The following is a 20,147-nucleotide window of genomic DNA, read 5'->3' as shown; positions in this document are numbered from 1 at the left end:
TTTTTTTTACTTTTTCATTTTTTTCATTTTTACTTTTTTTACTTTTTCACTTTCTCACTTTTTATTACGCGGAGAAATCCTCATAAATACTCTCCGATCCTCGAGGAAGTAGTGCCGAACCCTTACCGGCGAAAACTCCGCGAATATCCTACTCGGACTTTGTTTGCGCGAGATGCCCGGCACAATTTGCTCGCTTCGAGACACCTCCGCATTCAATGTAACATTTTTGAATAGAATTGCAACGATTCGAATTGATAAAGATAGCAGATACACATTTTAAATCACAATTTGTCCTTAAAAACTGACTTTTTTCAAATTGCAATAACTCAGCGAAAAATTATCGTATTGAGTTCCGCCAAAGCGCATTTTAAAGAGAAAAGTTCAAATTTTCACGTGCTTTTTATCCCATTGAGCTACGTAAACTGATTCACGCCGTGCAATTCAGGAAAGTGGACCTTCTATTCAGCAGTTTTGCAGGTTCACATTCTATCATTTGTCATTGCAAAACTGATCATTCCACGTAATCGGCACTAAAATTTTCTCAAACTACAGACTTCAAGCTTCATTTTCGTTTTTTAAACACCTCGATATCATAATTATTAGCTAAGTTATAAATTCTTGAACTTTGACAATTTTTTACTACTTTTCGAGTGTACCGTTTTTTTTTTGGCCAATGTATTTAATTTCTTTTACAAGTGTTTAATAAGCATGTATATAGAATAATACGTTATTATATATATTATATATAATTTTACTATATGTTTTATTATAAATTGTTTTAAATAATTTTACAGTACATCTCAACGGCATTCTCTTTTCTGACAACGTTTCGAATAATTCTTTCTGAAGATAACACTGGATAATGCGAAAAGAAAATCAATTTCTTTGGATTTTTTTTGATTATGTAAAAAAATAAAACAAGAAGCATTAAAATGTTGTATGACAATGACAGTTTACATAATAATAAAAATAAATATATAAGTTTTCTTGCTGGTTTTTTTTTATAATTGCATTGAGTAAATTTATAAATGGTTAATGATAAATAATATACAATAAATTATTTTTTGTATTTATTTTTACTTTATTATTACTTTTTATTGTTACTATTATTCTTTATTAATTAGGAATATAAATATAATTCTGCAGATTTTTTTAAACTAAAATATCATATATAAGCAATTATTATATAAAATCAACAAAGAAATTAATATAGATATAATTATATATTTAACTAATTGGAAAATAAACTATTAAAAGCAAGGCGCGCAGCAAAAGCGTAAAATCTTTTTTTCTTTAAAGAATTTATTTATTTTTAGGGAAGCTCTTAATAATCCATTCTCTCTTTAAATATTTAAATATTTAAATATTCGAATTTTAGATTTAGTTTCTTGATATAATTACATATTAGCAGTTCTTGAGAAAAGTTTAAATGTAATAATAAACGTAAATGCACATATAAATAGCAAAATAATCTACAAATTGATTTTTACTATAACTTTTGTAATAATAATATTTAATAGTAATTATACAATTAACGTAAAAAATTAAAATAAATATATTAACATTAATATATAAATAATAATATATTATTTAAAATAAGCTTCAGCAATATAACAATAAAGTAAATATAAATATAAATAACAAAATAATTTGAGAATTATTATGATTATTACATTTCTGTAAAAAGAATTTGTAAATTTAAATGTAAATCCAAAAGAATTAATAATAATTTTTATAACAAATATATATTAATAATTAATTATTTTACCTTGTAATTAATATTAAAATTTATAGGGAAATATATAAACTTCAAAACTTTTATACAGGATGTCACTTAAAGATCGCCCACTAAGTACATTATAGCGTTATTCCTTACCAAAAAATAAGTCGAAAAGTCCTGAACAATTTTTTTTTATTCACATTTAATAATGGAGTAATAATTTAGTAATAATTCAGTATTGGAGTAATAATTCACTTGATAATGAAGTAATAAAATTCAGTACATTCTGGTAATGTGTACTCACGCACATTGTGCGACTCACTGACGTGCGCCAGGATAAAACTCGGCGCTGTTTGGCCGTTACTTTACTGAATTATTACTCCATTATTAAGTGTTGTAAAAAAGAAATTGTTCAGGACTTTTCGACTTATTTTTTGGTAAGGAAAAACGCTATGTACTTAGTGGGCGGTTTGTGACACCCTGTATATAATAATTAACTTTTATAACAATAATATAAATTAATAAAACAATATACACATCCACAATAAAATACATCAAACATACGTTAAACTTCTCAAAAGAATAAGTTATATGACAATACTAACTTTGTATCAATATTGTGCTAACGGTATATTATTTGGTGGTTACGTACTTTCCTTTATTATCTCGTCTATCATCCTCCTATACTTATAGTAATTAAGATTATGTCTAGTAAAGTAAGAAGATAATTGTGCAATTATAGTAGAGCTCGGCATCGAGATACATCATTCGCTGGTTGAATAATTTGTGGACTTAAACACATGGTTCTCTCTGCCAGAAGCAAAACTGCAAAGCAGGAAATGTATGCATCAGAGGGGTTACGTGCGCTACATTATCTAAAAAGTTTCATGTTTACAGTTAGTATATCTGGATATAGTAAATTAAATGTCTATAATACGTAATTCTTTGCGCGAAATGCACGAGGTCATCTTCTGTTAAACAAAGTTAGTTCGAATCATATGTCATCGCATGTAACGATATAATAATATAAGAGAATAGGCTTAACACAATTGTTATGGCAAATACATTGACAATCGAGAAACTAATCGCGTTTTTGAAAGCGGATTTGTTATTTGCCTGTTGCTGGCCATTACCACCCACTGCTACAAAATGGGAAAAGATGCGTAATAAAATATTTCGCTGTTTTTCTACCCTGCATGGATTGATTATGGTGATTGCAATAATATACACAATTTATATCAATCGGTCAGATTCATTTTTGATAATGAAACTATGCTGCGAGTTGTGCACTACTACGGAAGTTCCACTACAAATAATTTGCTTCTCAAGTCAGTATGATCGTCTCCAAGTAAGAAGTTAATTTTATTTTAAATAACAAACACAGTTTTATAATAATAAAAATAAAATTATATATGTATATTTGTCTTTTTGATTTTTATATATGTATATATATGTTTATTTATTTATTGTTATCTTTTACAAAATTAAAATAATAACCTATCTTTATTTAAATCAATATTCTTCAAGTTTTGAATTAAACTACATATTTGTAATTTATCTATATAATGTAATAAATATTAATATGATTTAATATATATAATGTTTTACTTTTTTGAATAAATTATATTTTGAAATTATTAATTCTGATTCATATATACACGCACATATACCTACATTTTTGTAAAAAAAAAATGTTAATATAAAATTTAAACTGTATTGTGCAAAATAATATGCAATATTAAATTTTTGTTCATGTCGTAAACATTTATCTAATATCATAATTCAATTGCAGTACGTAATTTATGAATTGGAGGATTATTGCAAGCGTGCGAAACCACAAGAAAGGAACGTTTTTCATCAATATATTGATAGTTGTAAATCAATTTATGTAGGTTCAGTATGTGCCTTCACTGTAACCGGTCTACTGCTTATTATTAGTCCCATCGTAGAACCGCATCCGTTTCCTATCGACATAGATTATCCCTTTTCCGTAGACTATCAACCTTTAAAGACTATCATTTATTTACATCACATACTACTTATATATCAAAGTTATACGCAGGTATGCGCAAACATTTTTATCGCGCTTCTGTTGTGGTTCGTGTCGGCGAGATGTGATATCTTATCCAGCAGATTTCGAGCAGTTACAAAACTTGCCGAGTTACGTGCATGTATAGAAGAACATCAAGAATTACTCTGGTAAATAATAAAATACTCATTGTCAATATTATACTATATTATACACTATACTAAAAAAAATAGGGAACACTTTTCCTATCCTAAAAATTATGCTATTTTTAAACCGCTGAATCTCGGCGAAATTGTATCATAGACTAAAAATTAAAAACGCATTTTGAAGCTTAAAGTTTCAATTTTAATGCGGAATCAGTTTTTGATTTTTAAAAACTTTTATTCTTGTTCTATGCTTTAAGATTAAGACAAACATATTTTTTGTTCCTTAAAATTACGTATTTTTGACACTCTGTACCTCCATAAAAAATTTTTCTCACAAAATTCTACTCAAGTTTCATAAACTACAACATTTTGCCTACAAAACGCTATTTTTAAAGTTTTCTTACGATTTTTTTTTGACCGAGTTACACGATTTTGTAACTAAATCTGTATTTTTCAGAACAAGGAAAATAAAAAAATTTTTTTTAAAATCACCGACGTGTTAAAGTTGATACTTCAAGCGTCAAAATGCTTTTTTAATTTTTTGTCTATGATAATTTTTCACTGAGTATTGACATATCATTTCTAAAAAATTAAGGTTTAATTTTAAAATCATTAACTCGGTCAAAAAAGATGGTAAGAAAATTTTTAAAATAGCGTTGTAAACAAAATGTTGTAGTTTATGGAACATGAATAGAATTTTTCGAGAGAAATTTTTTTATCGAGCTGCAAAGTGTCACACATATGTAATTTTAAAAGCAAAACAATATGTTTGTTTTTAGTACAGAAGTTAACAAAAATTTTAAAAACTACCGATAGCGCATTAAAGTTAAAATTGCAACCTTTTAAAATGTTTCTTTCATTTTTTCTACGCTACAATATATTTATAAGAATAACTGAATTTTTCGGACATTAGTTGGAATTAATGTATGTGAATCAAGTATTTCTTTTAATAAAATTATTTTTACAAAAAATAATTTTTTTCAAGCAAGTTCTGTTCTGAATTTAATTTACATGATGTTTTCTGTTGAAAATATACATAACAAACATCTTATGTTAATTGTCTATGTTTTTATTTTATTATATTACATACATATATATTGATTTAATGCCTTAATAATGTAAAACATTTTTAGAATCGTATAATTTACAAGATCTATATAAAAATAGATGTATTGTGTGATTGTGTGTTCCAGGTATGGAAAAAAAGTAACTCTTTCTATTCGATATGTAATGTTAGCGTCGTTGGCTGTCAGTACAATAGTTATCATATTTACTGGCTGCACTTTTCTCAGCGTGAGTACAATTATTATTATCTCTCATAAAATGCAAATACAAGTGTATATTTTATAAAAATGTATTCTTGCATTATTTTATTTATATAAGCACTAAACAAAGAGCTCTTATAATATACCATTATTATTTTTCGTATTATTTTAACAAAAATTTCCTTTATAATTGCATCATATATTCTATTCAAAATAATTCTTTCATACGCATCGTGTAATTTAGGAAATATCTTTATATCGTTTGACAAAGCTTAAACATAGCACAGAAGTTATCAGTTGCTATTATCGTTGTTTATTATTATTTCCCTTTTAATAGCGGCAACCAATGTCAGTCAAATCGACATTTTTAATTTTCTTTATTTCATCTCTCGCAAAAGTATATTTGTGCGCGTGGCCAGCTGATCATCTGCTAAGTGCAGTAAGTTACATTTATAAATGTATATATAGATACACAAAAAAAGAAGGAGTTGGTGTACATATATACATATATTATATATATATATATATATATATATATATATAGTATATAAAATTTAATATTTTAGAGCACTAATATTGCACACGCTGCGTATGAATCAATGTGGTACAACGGAAAGGTTGATTTTCAAAAAAATTTTGTGCACACTTTATTACGTAGCCAACAACCTATAGCTGTAAATGTACCCTGCATGCTACCGACTGTTTCATTAAATTATTATGCCTCCGTGAGTCACTGATTTTATTATAATAATTTTGTTTGTTTATAAATATAGCTATTATTTTTTGCATTACTCGATAAATGATGTATTAAATTACCTCGCACCAACATTTTTATTTGCTTTTATTTTTAAAAATAAATAAGAAGTTGTTTAAAGAGAGAGTCCTTATATATATTTTTGTTAATTATATTCTATAGATAATAATTTTTATAACAATTTTATAACTATATTTATAACAATAAATTTATATTTTATATATTGGTTTGCTTGTGACATTTTTATAATTTTCATTGCCATGAGCAACACGATTAATTACTATCAAAATCAAACATTCATAATTTTTAAAACATTTTTAGTACGTCTCGACTGCTTTCTCCTATCTAACTACGTTTCGAGTCATACTTGAAGAAGATTAATTTAACAATGCGGATATTTATGCAATATAAATATTTCTTGTATAATAATTATATCTGTCATATATCAAAAAGAGGCTTTCTAAAATCTGCATATATGTATATTATAGCGATTTGTGATACTTATATGTTATATAGTATGCTTTGCATTTTAATGGATTGTTTTAGCGAATAAATATTTACGAATAAATCTTATTTTTAATTTAATTTTAAGAAGACTTTATTCTATTACAGACCTTATTTGATATTATAAATTAACAAATTGTGCAATAAAAAATTAGATAATAAATTTAAAAAAAAATTATTTTGAAAATAATATATAATTAACATATTTCATTTTGTAAAAATAAACTTTTTTTTAAAACTTTTTTATTCGCTTATAATTATATTAATTACAATAATATTGATGTTTCCCGTTTACAATATGTGTTATTATAGTTATGTCTTATATGTACTATATAAAATCTTGAGCTTCCATTTATTGTTAGCTTTAATAATATTGAACTAGGTATGTATGCTGAAGTTATCATCGAGTATTCTAACTGATGGTTGTTTCTTACTTTGTCTTTTCCGCTGTATATCCTGAATATCCAGATTATATAATAAATATTATAATAATTAATATATATATATATATATATATATATATAATATGTATCATATATAATATTATATAATAATAATTATATAATAATAAATTATATAATAAATATTATAATAATGTTATTATTCCGATGGATGCCATAAAAATTGATTTTGTGCAAAAAATTTGTTTTTATTATTTTGTAATTTCTTATGTCTTTTATAACTTATACTAGTTTACAAAAAAAATATTTTTTTCAATATTTTAAACCAGTATAGGAGATTAACAATCAAATTACATTCATTATATTTGAGCAGACTTTTCAGATGCCGTTAATCTTTTTTACAAAAAATCTCAAATATCGCAAAGAAGCCATTTTTTACACATTAAACTTGAATTATTTTGGAAACTTGATATGCTGTTGAAGTTGCAGTGAAATTTGGTTTGCGGCATCGTTTTCAGCACCTAAAAATCTATAAAAAATATTTCGTCTGTTTTAAAATAATTTTTGGCTGTATAAACTAGTATTATTTTTCTAGTATTAGTTTACCTACTTCAGAGTGGTGTTACAATATGCTTTTTTATGTTCGTCTATTGTGTTTGTATTGTCGCGTAGAAGTGCAATGTCGACTTCTGGTAGATACGTCTCTATGTCGTTGCGTTGCAATAAGCTTTTCTTCTCCGCTCGCGTTGATTATCGCTTCTTGAAGGGTCGCGTATCGCCGTGAGCGGACGAATATCTTCAAGTCGTCGTCGTATAATTTGGAAGTTTAATAACGCTTGCTTTTGTACAGTTTGTAAAATAACTCGTTTTTCCGCGGCGGAATAATTTTCGTCCTCTGTCATGGATTCATATAACGTCATAGCGAGTTTATTAACGCGTCGCCCGAACGTTTGCGCTGATTCGCTAATTTTTTGTTTGAGGGAATTGAATTTGAGTTGTAAGTGCGCCGTGCTTTCCTTGCTTGCTTGGTAATACGTCTTAAGTCGTTGCTTTAGTTCTTCGAATGTTCGGATATCTCGCATTTGAAAATCTTGCAAGGCTTTACCTTTTAACTTTAAACATAAAATTGCTTGTACCAATGACTCCTCTTCCGCGGGATTAATATTTTGGATGGCGTACGTGCTGATGTTTAAGAACTCTCGTAATCGGCTTTGCGATGTACCATTAAATTCCGGTATCATCTTCCTCGCTTCTTTCAACGATAGGAAATTCGGTGAGGTAGTGTTTCGTCGGTTTCTTATGTCGCGCTCGGTCTGTTCATAAATCACATTATACGCGTCTTCCGGGCGATTGTATACGTGTTGATGTGCACGTGTGTTCGCATTCTCCAATTGCGTTATTCGCCGGTTCAGCGAATTTACTTTTGCGTGTATTTCTTTTAATATGTCGAGGAGTTGCAGGTTGTTCTTAATTTCTTCGCTACGGGGGGTTCTATCTTGTTCTATTTGGCTGATAGTTTGTCGGAGTCTGTTTGTTTTGTCATCTACGGCAGTGACAGGTATATTCGCGGCAGTATTGTGAAGAGGGGTGGACATATTTCCCGCTTGAGTATAAATTTCGTCGAAAATATCGCTTTTGTAAGAAGTTAGTGAAAATTTCCTTCTTAAAGATACTCGACTTGGAGTTTTGCTAACATCTTGTCTTGTCTGACGATTTTCGTGTTGAGTCTCGTGGGCGAATAGACTTGCTTCAAAACTAGTAAACGGAAAATCGCGTTTGTTAACGACGTTCGAGGGTAATTCGGTTTCGCTATCGCTCGAATATTGCGCTTCTAAATTTCTACGCACGTTATCGAGATTCCGTCGCGTTACCGATGATGCTCTGACAGCTCGTCTTGCAGGTTTATTCAGTAACCATAATCGGTTCGCAATCGGTTGTCTAGAAGTGTTAGTGCTTTCTGACATTCGCTTTTTACAATAATAAAATTCTCGACTTACAGTACTAGCATCGCTATACGTCGGCTGTTGACGCTGCTGCAAGTTACTCGTCAACGTTAATACAACTGATGGCCCGACAGTTGATACAGCAGTTTGTTGCTCCATGTGACGCGTTGTCCATGACGTTGTTGTTCGGCATTGATCTTTAGATATCGCTATCATTTCAGTTATTTGATCCTGATTTTCTCACTGCTTGGGTTGTCCGCTGTTCTTGTTGCTGTGTTGTGACGTTAGTTGGTTTTCCGCCAGTTTTTTATACTAACGTGCCTGTCTTAACACTGTTTATAGGTCTTTTAGTTCGTCCAAGAGTCCGGTGATAATCCTTGGCAGATCCCACCGCTGCCACCAATTTTGTTATGCTGTAAATGAGGCACGAAATGTTAAGATCGTTGTCAGAAAGGAGATTGGAACCTCGGGTCCAGTATCAGAATTCACGGAGTTGGAACTTGAGAATGGAGCACTCTATGATGATGTTTTTAATTAAATCGTTCTTTTTATTTCATACTAGACTGTCTTATTTTAACACTGTCTTTCACTAAAACTAACATACAAATTTTGTATTACACACATTTTTGTCTTCTTGTTGCTACTGCTATTATTACTGTCCAGTGCGCGGTTGCGACTGATCTTTTATCCTCTGCTTTTTGGTAGGGGTACCTATAGATACAGGCCTCTGTATTTTCGAGGTCGATGTGCGGCCAAAGTCCAGATGCAAGCAAAGCAAAGTCGAACTTCTTCGCTTGCACTTTCGCAATTTTCTCGACTTCCGCGCGTGGAGTGCTGCGCTGGCGATTCCCCGATATACTTTAATAAATAATAATATTTAGCTTATAGGCTGTCAAGTTATAACAGTATAAAAACGTATATACACATTCTTATGTATACGTGAACATATGTATCAATAGCAATCTATATTGAAATTATTATATTATTATATTATTTTCACAGTTTAAAATAAAAATATAATTTAAGAAATAAAAAATCTTTATTAACTTGGCCTTCTGTGTATTAGCATTAAAAAAGATAACGGAAATTATAATAACAAGTTTTACTTTTTGAATAACAATAATTAAATATATATTTTTTAAAATTAACGCGAGTAATGATAACAAATTACTTTTCAGAGAGAAAAATAGATAATGATAACAAATTATTTTTGTAAAATAATTTTTCTAATTTTAATATATATATAATATATGTATGTATATATAAACTTATATATTACATATATATACATATATGTAAATATTATATATTATACATATATATATGTACATATATATTATATTTATCTAATTAACGGAAAATAAGTTATATTGTAATTATATATTAGTAAGTACAATCGCATTTTTTCTTAAATTGAACTCAAAATCTATTTTATAATATTATTCAATATTATCTATTATAATATTATACAATTTTTATTTAAGATTTGATTGTTTATTATGTACTCTACAATTACTAATAAGAGTCACAAATTAAAGAAAAAGTAAAAGTCATGTAATATTAAAAAATTGTGTAAAATTTAATCATTAAATAAAAATATAAATGTTGTTCGTTAATTATACAGATTATTTCTATCTACATCATATCACTATACTGACAATGAGTTAAATTTGCTTTACCTTCGCTTTATAAGTCGCTTGTTATAATAGCTTGTAGTCGCTTGCCACGAGGTACTTTGTAATAATTCCACTTCATTGCTAATTATATTTCATTATACTAGATTTAATTATTACTAGACCATTATATACTATTAGACTGCAATTACATAAACGTAATATAGTATCTGGAAGTGTTTGTAGGCTTGAATCAATGATAGGTTCGATATTGTGATTAATTAATAACATTTGCTATCTTATGTGGTGGGAAAAGTAGTTTAAGACGAGAAGTATTTAGTTCAGTACCGATGAAAATTATTTCTCTGCGAAAATAACTTTCCAGGTATATAATCAGTCGTAATGAACTAAGATCGTCAGCAGTTTCGCATAAATGCTGTTTTACTTCAATACATTATACGTAAAACTTCTCTCGAATAATTTTAATGAAATGAGCAAATTCAAGTGTCCTACAAATAGGCTTCCACATTTTCAAAAGTAAAGCAGCTTTTGCAACTTCAAAAGGTATTAGTTTTAAATTATTATTTAACACACACACACACATATATATATATATATGTGTGTACATATATGATTTATTAAAATATTAAGTAATAATAATTATAAAAAAATTGAAATATTAAAGAAAAGTTTGCAATATAAAACTAGATATTTTATCAAAATATTTAAGTTACATTTAATTATTATATTATTATAATATATGATATATTAATTATACAATATATTATATATTATTATTTTTTCAATACGTAAATTTTAGTAATTATTTAACAGACTAATTTCTAAAATTGTAATTATCAAAATAGCCTGATGTTCTTTAATAGCTTATCGCGCACACTGAAATCGATGCTCCAAATGTAGGATATAATATTAGGTAATGCTGTTTATATCTTATGCAACGCACATATGATGCTCGGCATCTCTCACGCACGACTGTGTCATTAGTCATTACACGTTTACACGAATATATAACGCTATCGACATCGCGAGGGTGATTAAAGTTCGCAATGTGCTTGCTTGAATATCCGTCGTGAGTTGCATCGAGGCACTTCCGTGTATTATTATGGAAGATAAAGCAACGCTGGGTCGAGTAATCGCGTTTCTGAAAGTATACCTCATGTTCGCGTGCTGTTGGCCTCTGCCATCGAACGCGACGAGGCTTCAGAGATTTCTTCGCACTGCCTTTCGATATTTTTGCTGCGCAAATTCGACGGTACTCAGCGTCGCGGCTGCATGGACTCTCTATAAGCACAGTGACGACGTCCTTCTAGTGATGAAGCTGGGATGTCAAGTGAGCGCTGTTTCGCAAGTCCCGTTACAAATAATGCTTTTTGCTTTGCAGGACAAACGTTTGCAGGTAAAAGTTTTATGGATACATTTCTTCCTTGAAAAAGTTATATTCCTCTTTGAGAATTTTATTAACAAGAATCTTTGCAAAAGATGGTGGATAATTAATAATAAAATAAAAAAATTAACATTTGTCATATAAATACGTAGTTAAAATTATTTTTTTTATTATTGCTATAATTCTAATTTTAATAATTATTTTTCCGTTAAATTGTTTTATACATTCTATTTAAAATTTTAACAAAATGTATAGTATGTTTCCGCGTATTGAGATTTTTTTCTATAGCAATTATATATATATTTGTGTATGTATAAAAATATAATTGTAAATTTACTTATCTCATAAAATAAATAATTTTTTGAACATAATTTTTGTGATATTTATTATTTTCTATACATCATCTTTTGCAATTTTGTTATATATAAACAAATATATGAGATTTAAAAAAATTATAAATTGATATAAAGAGAAAGAAAGAGTAATTTAATAATACCTTTATTATAATCATTATTTATAATATTATTATTTATAAAACACAGTAACAAAATTATTAATATCAATTTCGACAAATTTACAGTTTATTGTTTTGGAAATGGAGAATTATTATAAGCAAGCGCAAAAATATGAAAAGGAAATTTTTCAAAAATATGTTGACAAATGCAAACCATTTTATGGTATGTAATTAATATGTAATTATTATTTCTATATTTTATACAAAAGTTTAATTATTTATATGTTTTATATAAACTAATCAATTAATTACGTACATTTTTTTAATGTTAAAACAAGTCAAAGATATATTAAATAAAATGCTGAACTTTTTATTTATATATTTACACATATTTTTGATAATTTACAAAAAATATGAGGATTATAGCTATCATAGTATTTCTTTTTTTCTTATGAAAAGAGAAATTTCATATAGGGGAAAGTAGGGTAAAACCGGGTAGGCAGGTCAAACCGGGTACCTCTATTTCTTCGTGATAAGTATTGTCGTTTGTGACCAATTTGTGTCATTAATTGTAAATTGACGTCATTATTATTGTGAGATGAACCGTGTCCACGTATACACGATACTTCTTTTTTAAGAGAAGTTTAAAATTTTCGAAACAAAAAAGATCGATATCGGAGCAACAATCAAGTCGTGGTGGACTTTTTCTATACAAAGCATCTATATTTTGATAAGTGCAGAACTGAAATCTGGACATATTAGAAAGTATAGATCGCATTAGTTTTCATCGTTTCTTTTACGTCGGAATACAGCCGCCGTGTTTATTATTTTCCTCATGTTGGGGCAAAATTGGGTATCTACGTGTAGGGCAAAACCGGGTACAAAAAATATAGGATTAAAAAATTAAATAATAAAAAAAGCAAGAAGACAGTTTATCTTTAGAAGAAAAAAAGATGTAGCCTGCATCTTTTGTAATAATTTGTACTTAACATCAATCAAAGGCTGGATACAGTGCATTACATATCCACGAGTTCTGCAGCTATGTAGAGCAAGATATTTGCTTTTTTGTGATTTTTGTTTATAGACATACACACAGAGAGAATTTTCTCTTAGAATTTACCCTGAAAATCGTGAGACAATATGGTATGAAAAGAATTTTTTAAATATGTTTGATTAATTTTACCATACTTTTAGTGAAACTATACTTTTAGTACAATTAATCAAACATATTTTATATTTTATTGTGATAGATATTATTATTTTTTATTATGTGATAAATATTAATCAGAAAAATTCTCATAAAATTCTTTTCATACCATATTGTCTCATAATTACCATGAGTTTTAGGGTAAATTCTAAGAGAAAATTCTCTCTGTGCATTTTTGTACTGTATTATGATTTAAATAAATCAAGATTTCGAAATTGCACGGTAATTTGCATGCTTTTAAATGAGTATCCGGTTTTATCCTACCGGTAAGGCAAAACCGGGTATTTTGACAACTTCGAAAAATCTTGTTATCCTTGGTAAGCAAATACTTATTTTCAGCAACTAGCCTTATTTTCTCGTAGTTTAAGGTTTACTTAACACTACTAACAGTCAATAGATTTTTTGTCTTTTAAATTTTTGTAAAAAGACAAATACAAAAAAGTATCCGGTTTTGCTCCACTTTCCCGTATTTGTTAATTAGATATATGTAGAATAAAATTAATTAGTTATATCACACGACATTATCTTACTATTAAATATAATAAAAATACAATAAAGATATATTATTAGACATATTATATATAAAAAATAAAAAGTCAATGACAAAATATTATCATAAATTAATAATCTTTTCTTGAATTTAATATTAAACATCAATTTTATACACATACACATATTATACACACACACACACACAATTTGTTTTATTATTTTGTGCATAAAAATATTGAGGTAAGATATAATAAAAAAATGAATATTTTACGAAATATTTTATAGTTTATGAAAATTATGTCAAATTATAGTAAATAATAAGTATGAAATATTCAATTTTTGATCATCCTACTCTTCTAATTTTTTATGCCGAATATTGTGAGGAATCGATTTATATAAAAAAGTTAGGGTGGTTTTATTATAAAAAATGATCTTTAAATGATCTTGCAAAATAACCTTAATTTTAAAAATGATCTTTTTTTTCCTCTTAAAGTCTTTTAACTTTTGTATGAAATATTTTCTTGTTATAGCCATAGTTTCAAAAACATTCGATTATATTAATTAAAATAAAACTCCATGTACCTATATATAATATATATACATATATTTGTATATTTGCTATAGGTACCATTCTTTGCTGGTTGGCAATGACAGGTATTAGCGTGATAGCCGCACCATTGTTTTCGTCGCAATCGTTTCCGAGTGAAGCAGAATATCCATTCGACGTACAACATCAACCATTGAAGACTCTCATTTATGCGCATCATGTATTGACTGCTTATCAAAGTGTGATACAAGTCAGCGCTAATACTTTTCCTGCTCTTCTACTTTGGTTTGTAGCCGCCAGGTTTCAAATTTTGTCCGTTCAATTTCGTACGGTGACGAATATGAAAGAACTCATAAAGTACACGCAAGAACATTATATATTACTTAGGTACGTATGAGATACCTATATATATGTATATATGTATAAAAAGATATATATATATATATATATATATATATATATATATATATAAAATACGAAATTATAAAAGACAATATGCTCAGGATTAATTGCAAGTTAGAAAATATAATATTATGTAATGCATTAATTTGTAAAAACTATATAAGAAAAGCTAAACGGATTATTAAAAGTGATGAGCAGTATTTACATTCTCATTTACATTAAAAGAATTATGTACTTATATTTTTGTTTAATCTTATGACATCTATCTGATTTTTTTCGCTCTCCTTTTAAACTTTAATTTACTTTGAGTATTTATTTCTATATTAATTTAAATTTCAAAATTTGTCATTTATACATACTTGATTATTTTTTACTAAAAATGTATATAATTTATAAAATATAAAAGAGAAAGAAAAATTAACATAAAAATAGAAATATTAGCAGTTATCTCTGATTATATATATTATGTTTAATTTTTTTATAAATCTTTTTTTAATTTACATATAATGATTAAGGGATAAATAGAATTTTTTAAAAATTTATAATTTAATTTAAGTTTTATAAAATTTATTAAAAATGTTTCAAATATTTTTAAACAAATATAAAGTTAAAAAAAATTGAGTGCAAAGTTAAAATACATATATGCATGTTCGATTATTTATTAATAATAATCAGAAAACTGAAATAATACAATAGAGTATAAAACTGTTAAATAAAATAATATATAAAGTATTTAAAAAATCCATTTTTGAAACATTATTTTAAACTAAATTTTATTTATGCTACAAATCTTTCCACATACATATTTATCTGAAATCATTTGAGATACTCTTCAGTTTTGAATTTTTGAAAAACAAAGGTAACTTTTTTGGAGTTATATCTTATAATGTTCTTACTAATAATGGACAATCTTCATTACTTTTGTGCTTATTTTTAGTGTTCATTACTTTTTATTGTTTCTGAAAATGAGTTTTCTTTTACAGATATGCAAAAGAAGTAACGCTCGCAGTACGTTATATAGCATTATTATGCGTAACTTTTAGTACTGGCGCTGTAATATTCGGTTACCTTACCTTTATGAGCGTAAGTAATGTACCATGGTCTCGTGCGAAAATTATTGTGCACATACATTTTCCGCAAAAAATTTTTATATTTATTAATTATATACTTATTTAATTTTCATTATATTTATTTCGTTAAATTTTCATTATATTTATTTTCATATATTATTTTATATTACATATTTGCCCATACATATATGAAATATATTACAATTTGTGTTTTTTGTTTAATATAATAAGTTACATAATTACTTATTTAATAGTATATTAATTACTATATAATGTAGTAATATATTATAACTTATTACATTAAATAAAAATAAAATGAAACAAATTTCATATATGGACATATGTATGCATGTAATTAAAAGAAGTAATCTGCTGTATATATGTATAATATTATCTTTTTCCATTGTTTGCGTATAATAGCGTCAACCATGGTCAGTGAAATGGACGTTTCTCATGATAGCTTTTTGCGGCTTTGTAGAACTCTATATGTATGCCTGGCCAGCTGATAATGTAATGAGCACGGTTGGTTACTTACATAAAAAAATAAATTGCATAATTGTATATTATAGTAAATGTATATTATAGATATAATAATATTTTAATTAATGTGCTTCTCAAAAATTTTTATTAGAGTAGTGACATTGCGTCTGCTGCCTACGATTCATTATGGTACAACAATGATTTAGCCACGCGAAAGATTTTAATACATGTTATACAAAGAAGTCAACGTCCGGTCACTATTTCAATTCCATGTGCATTACCGGATTTATCCATGAATTATTACGCGTCGGTAAGAGCATTATTTAACAATTATTTTTTACTTATATTATATCTACATATATTATATACATATATTATATATGTATATATATTGTGTTATACATATATTTATATATTATATATATTGTATCATACATATATTTATATATTATATATATTGTATTATATATATATTTATATATTATATATATTAATGTACATATATACACATATATACAATATGTCCAATTTTAATTGACCACCCCCATAAAAACTTTTTTATTTTTGATTGTACAATAAAATGTGTCTGACAAGAGTTATTGTTTGATATGAATGGAGACAGAAGATGGCGCTACTGACTTTTTTCTGAAAGATGTTTTGTAAGGTTATTTGAAGGTTACTTATTTTTTTAAATGAAACTACTATAATTTTTTTATAATATAATATAAATCGATTCCTCGCAGTTTTTTCGGCGTATAAAGTTATAACGGTAAGATAAGACTAAAAAAATTAATAGTTTATAAAGTATTTTATTTGTCTGAAACATTTTATTGTACAATCAAAAATAAAAAAGTTTTGGAGGATAGTCGATTAAAATTAGACACCCTGTATATATGTATACATATTGATTTATTTATTGTAACAAAAATCACATTTATGTGTAATATATATACTTAGCAAGCAAAATAAGAACATATAGATTTTAAACATAAGTTTTATAATAATTTTAGTCAGGCACCTAGGATTTTGTATTATATTTCTATTTATTCTCGTGTCTATTATATCATTATCAACATTGAATTTTAGCAATAAGATTTGTTCTGAATTTAAATTTATTTTTCAGATTATTTAAATAAATAATCACATGTATCTTAGAATTAAAATAAATTGTTAATAATATCGATTTTCTCTTTTATTTTTTTAGTATATCTCAACTGTTTTTTCATACATGGCATCTGTGCGACTTATAATGGGTCAAGAGTAGAAGAAAAATTTTAATTATAGTAAAAATTTGCGCAACTGCATTTTCATGAAATGTCGGCTATGTTATAGAACTGCAGAATTATAATAAAACTTGCACAAAGATACTCTAAAGGTAGCTTTATAATTTCCATACACGTAAAAATTTTATAATATTGTAATATTATTTAATTACAAAATATCCATAACAAAAAATAAGTTATTTATTTTATTTAATAACAATTATTATTTTAATAATACAAAAGTAGTACAAGTTACATTTATATTACAAATGAATTTTATATTTTAACAAAATAACTTTTTGGACGTAAACTTGGCTTCTTTCTTTTATCTTTCTTTAAGAAGTTAATTTCTTAACAATTATATTAACTATTTAATTTCCTAATTCTTTTTTAAACTATTTAATTACAATAAAATTACAATAAAACGATATACGAATTTTAAATTACTGTTACAACTTAACTTGAACTTAATATGAATATTTAAATTCAAAAATTTTCCCATTTTTTGTTATTCTCATATTTAATTCTCTATTTCTCGTGATTATATGTATATATTAAAAATGTAAAGAAAATATAAAATATAAACATATATTGTAAATTGAATTAATTTAATGTGTTCTTAATTCTATTTCAACAATTAAATAAAAACAATTAGAATTTTAGTAATCCTCAAAAATATATATATTTATGTTTTCTATAATAGAACTCTGTTTGCCTCTCTTTTTTCTTTCCTCCTCGCATTCTTTCTTTCTTTTTACTCCTTCTTCTTCTCTATTTCTCTCTTTCTTCTCTTTCCTCTTTTTCTTTTCCAGTTTTCTTTTCTTTCCTCTTTTCTCTCTTCTTTCCCATCTTTTCTCTCTTTATCACCCTTTTTCCCCCTTTTTTCCTCCTTTTCTCTCCCTTTCTTCTAATTTCTTTTCCATTTCTGTTTTTTACTTTTTCTTCTTTTGTCTCTCTTTTTTTCATTCTTTCATCTTCCTTCCTCTTCCCCTTCTTTTTTTCTCTTTCTATTTTTCATTACTTTTTTATCTTTTTCTTTTTTCCTTTTTTCTTTTCTTTACTATCCCTTTTTTATCCTCTTTTTCTTCTTTGTTTCTATCCTTGTTTTCTCTCCTTTTAAAATCCTCAAAATATAATCTTTGATAAAAAAAATTGTCAAAACAATTGTTTTCAATAAATATAATATAATAATTAAAGTAATTACAAATAATAAATAAAATATATAATTAAAGTAATTACAAGTAATGAAATTAATGCAAAAAACTTGGTTCTACTATGTAAATATTATTTTCATATAATAATGCACAAATAAATTATTATATAAGTATAAAATTCCGCATATATGTAATTTTATATAACTTTTTAGTGTATAGAAACATGTTTTTTTAAATTGTACTCTTAAAATTATCTTAAAATTATTTCACTTTTTACAATCAAATTTTTAATTAATATTTTATTATTTGTTTTAAAATATGTAACAAAGATAAAACTAATAATAATTAAAATTTACAAATTATAGGCAAAATTATAATATATAAAATAATATAAAAATATAAAATTTACAGTCACTAATTAAAAATATATAAAATGTATGGCCATTAAATACAAATATTTATGGCCATTAAATAGAAATATAAATAAGAAATATTAATTAATAATAATTTATAGAGAGTATTTAGTCTACATCGGGTCACTATTAAATCCGAAATCGAACTGAATTCGTTTTACACATATTATACACAAACACACACACACACACACACTCTTTTTAAAAAATTTTATAATTTAACACTATTTAATTATTATTTAACAATATTTATTATTTAACACTATTTAAAAAATTTTAAAATATGATAAAATATCAGTTTGCTAGAAGAAAATCTACAATTAATTGTCAGTTTTATTGCTAATTATACTTTATTATATATTATATTTAATTATTACTAGACAATTGCCGTTAGTTGGTAATTACTTAAACGCAATGTAGAGTCTAACAGCGTTTGTAGGCAGGAGATAATGTAATGTTCGATGCACGATGATTAATTAATGATCATTATCTTCTTATATAGTGGGAAAGCAATTCAAGACAAGATATCTAGTCAGTATCGATGAAAATTATTTCACCTGCATAACTTTCCAGGTAGCAATCAATCTAACTAAGAACATTTCTCGCCAGTGTTACAAATTCAATATTGTACGCAAAACTCTTCCCTCGAGTCTCTCTTAATAGTCTTAATAAAATAATAAAATAGGAATCATGTCCTACACATAATCTCTCACATTCCCCAAAGTAAAACAACTTCTACAAATTTCAAAGTATCAGAGTTTCAAATATATATATACATATATTTAATATATAAAATTTATTAAAATATTAAATAATTATATAGAAATACGAAATTATGAAAAAGTTTTCAATATTATAAGTATATATATTTCTTTCACAAAATGTA

General features: G+C 26.2%; 3 protein-coding genes across 6 annotated transcripts; 2 read left to right on the top strand and 1 right to left on the bottom strand.

Annotated features, from left to right (window-relative positions):
- The first annotated feature begins 2,971 nt into the window (after positions 1 to 2,971).
- On the top strand, positions 2,972 to 3,942 carry LOC145947001 (uncharacterized). Its single transcript, XM_083056770.1, has 2 exons — positions 2,972 to 3,068; positions 3,513 to 3,942. Exons 1-2 carry the CDS (start codon positions 2,985 to 2,987, stop codon positions 3,921 to 3,923), a joined length of 495 nt encoding a protein of 164 aa, XP_082912896.1. The 5' UTR covers positions 2,972 to 2,984; the 3' UTR covers positions 3,924 to 3,942.
- A 2,707-nt stretch (positions 3,943 to 6,649) lies between these two features.
- LOC145946993 (uncharacterized) lies at positions 6,650 to 11,666 on the bottom strand. Of its 4 annotated transcripts, none has more exons than XR_014427108.1 (3): positions 10,442 to 10,862; positions 7,426 to 9,620; positions 6,650 to 7,348 (listed from the first exon to the last, which is right to left on the bottom strand). XR_014427108.1 is itself a non-coding variant. In XM_083056755.1 (2 exons), exon 2 carries the CDS (start codon positions 8,976 to 8,978, stop codon positions 7,524 to 7,526), a length of 1,455 nt encoding a protein of 484 aa, XP_082912881.1. In that variant the 5' UTR covers positions 8,979 to 9,620; positions 10,442 to 10,862; the 3' UTR covers positions 7,355 to 7,523. The 4 variants fall into 4 exon arrangements, 1 of the variants encoding a protein (XP_082912881.1); XR_014427107.1 differs by lacking the exon at positions 10,442 to 10,862 and adding an exon at positions 11,550 to 11,666 and having other exon boundaries at positions 6,651 to 7,348; positions 7,430 to 9,620; XR_014427106.1 differs by having other exon boundaries at positions 6,651 to 7,348; positions 7,430 to 9,620; positions 10,442 to 10,874.
- LOC145946996 (odorant receptor 4-like) lies at positions 11,216 to 17,847 on the top strand. Its single transcript, XM_083056764.1, has 7 exons — positions 11,216 to 11,792; positions 12,361 to 12,457; positions 14,558 to 14,867; positions 15,866 to 15,965; positions 16,373 to 16,474; positions 16,584 to 16,742; positions 17,637 to 17,847. The coding sequence occupies exons 1-7, from the start codon at positions 11,499 to 11,501 to the stop codon at positions 17,694 to 17,696; spliced, it is 1,122 nt and encodes a 373-aa protein (XP_082912890.1). The 5' UTR covers positions 11,216 to 11,498; the 3' UTR covers positions 17,697 to 17,847.
- The last annotated feature ends 2,300 nt before the right edge of the window (positions 17,848 to 20,147 follow it).

This window comes from Prenolepis imparis, unplaced genomic scaffold (genome assembly GCF_030444845.1).
Source record: "Prenolepis imparis isolate NDT839.2.m4 unplaced genomic scaffold, iyPreImpa1.0 SCAF_36, whole genome shotgun sequence".
Lineage (NCBI taxonomy): Eukaryota > Metazoa > Arthropoda > Insecta > Hymenoptera > Formicidae > Prenolepis > Prenolepis imparis.
Note: the sequence above shows the minus strand (reverse complement) of the source record. Positions and strands in the feature narration are given on the sequence as shown.

Coding starts and splice junctions, on each gene's coding strand:
- LOC145946996 (XM_083056764.1), top strand. CDS start 11,499: ATGGAAGATAAAGCAACGCTGGGTCGAGTAATCGCGTTTCTGAAAGTA. Junction 12,458..14,557: donor CAAATGCAAACCATTTTATG/GTATGTAATTAA, acceptor TATTTGCTATAG/GTACCATTCTTTGCTGGTTG. Junction 14,868..15,865: donor GAACATTATATATTACTTAG/GTACGTATGAGA, acceptor TTTCTTTTACAG/ATATGCAAAAGAAGTAACGC.
- LOC145946993 (XM_083056755.1), bottom strand. CDS start 8,978: ATGATAGCGATATCTAAAGATCAATGCCGAACAACAACGTCATGGACA.
- LOC145947001 (XM_083056770.1), top strand. CDS start 2,985: ATGAAACTATGCTGCGAGTTGTGCACTACTACGGAAGTTCCACTACAA. Junction 3,069..3,512: donor GTCAGTATGATCGTCTCCAA/GTAAGAAGTTAA, acceptor ATTCAATTGCAG/TACGTAATTTATGAATTGGA.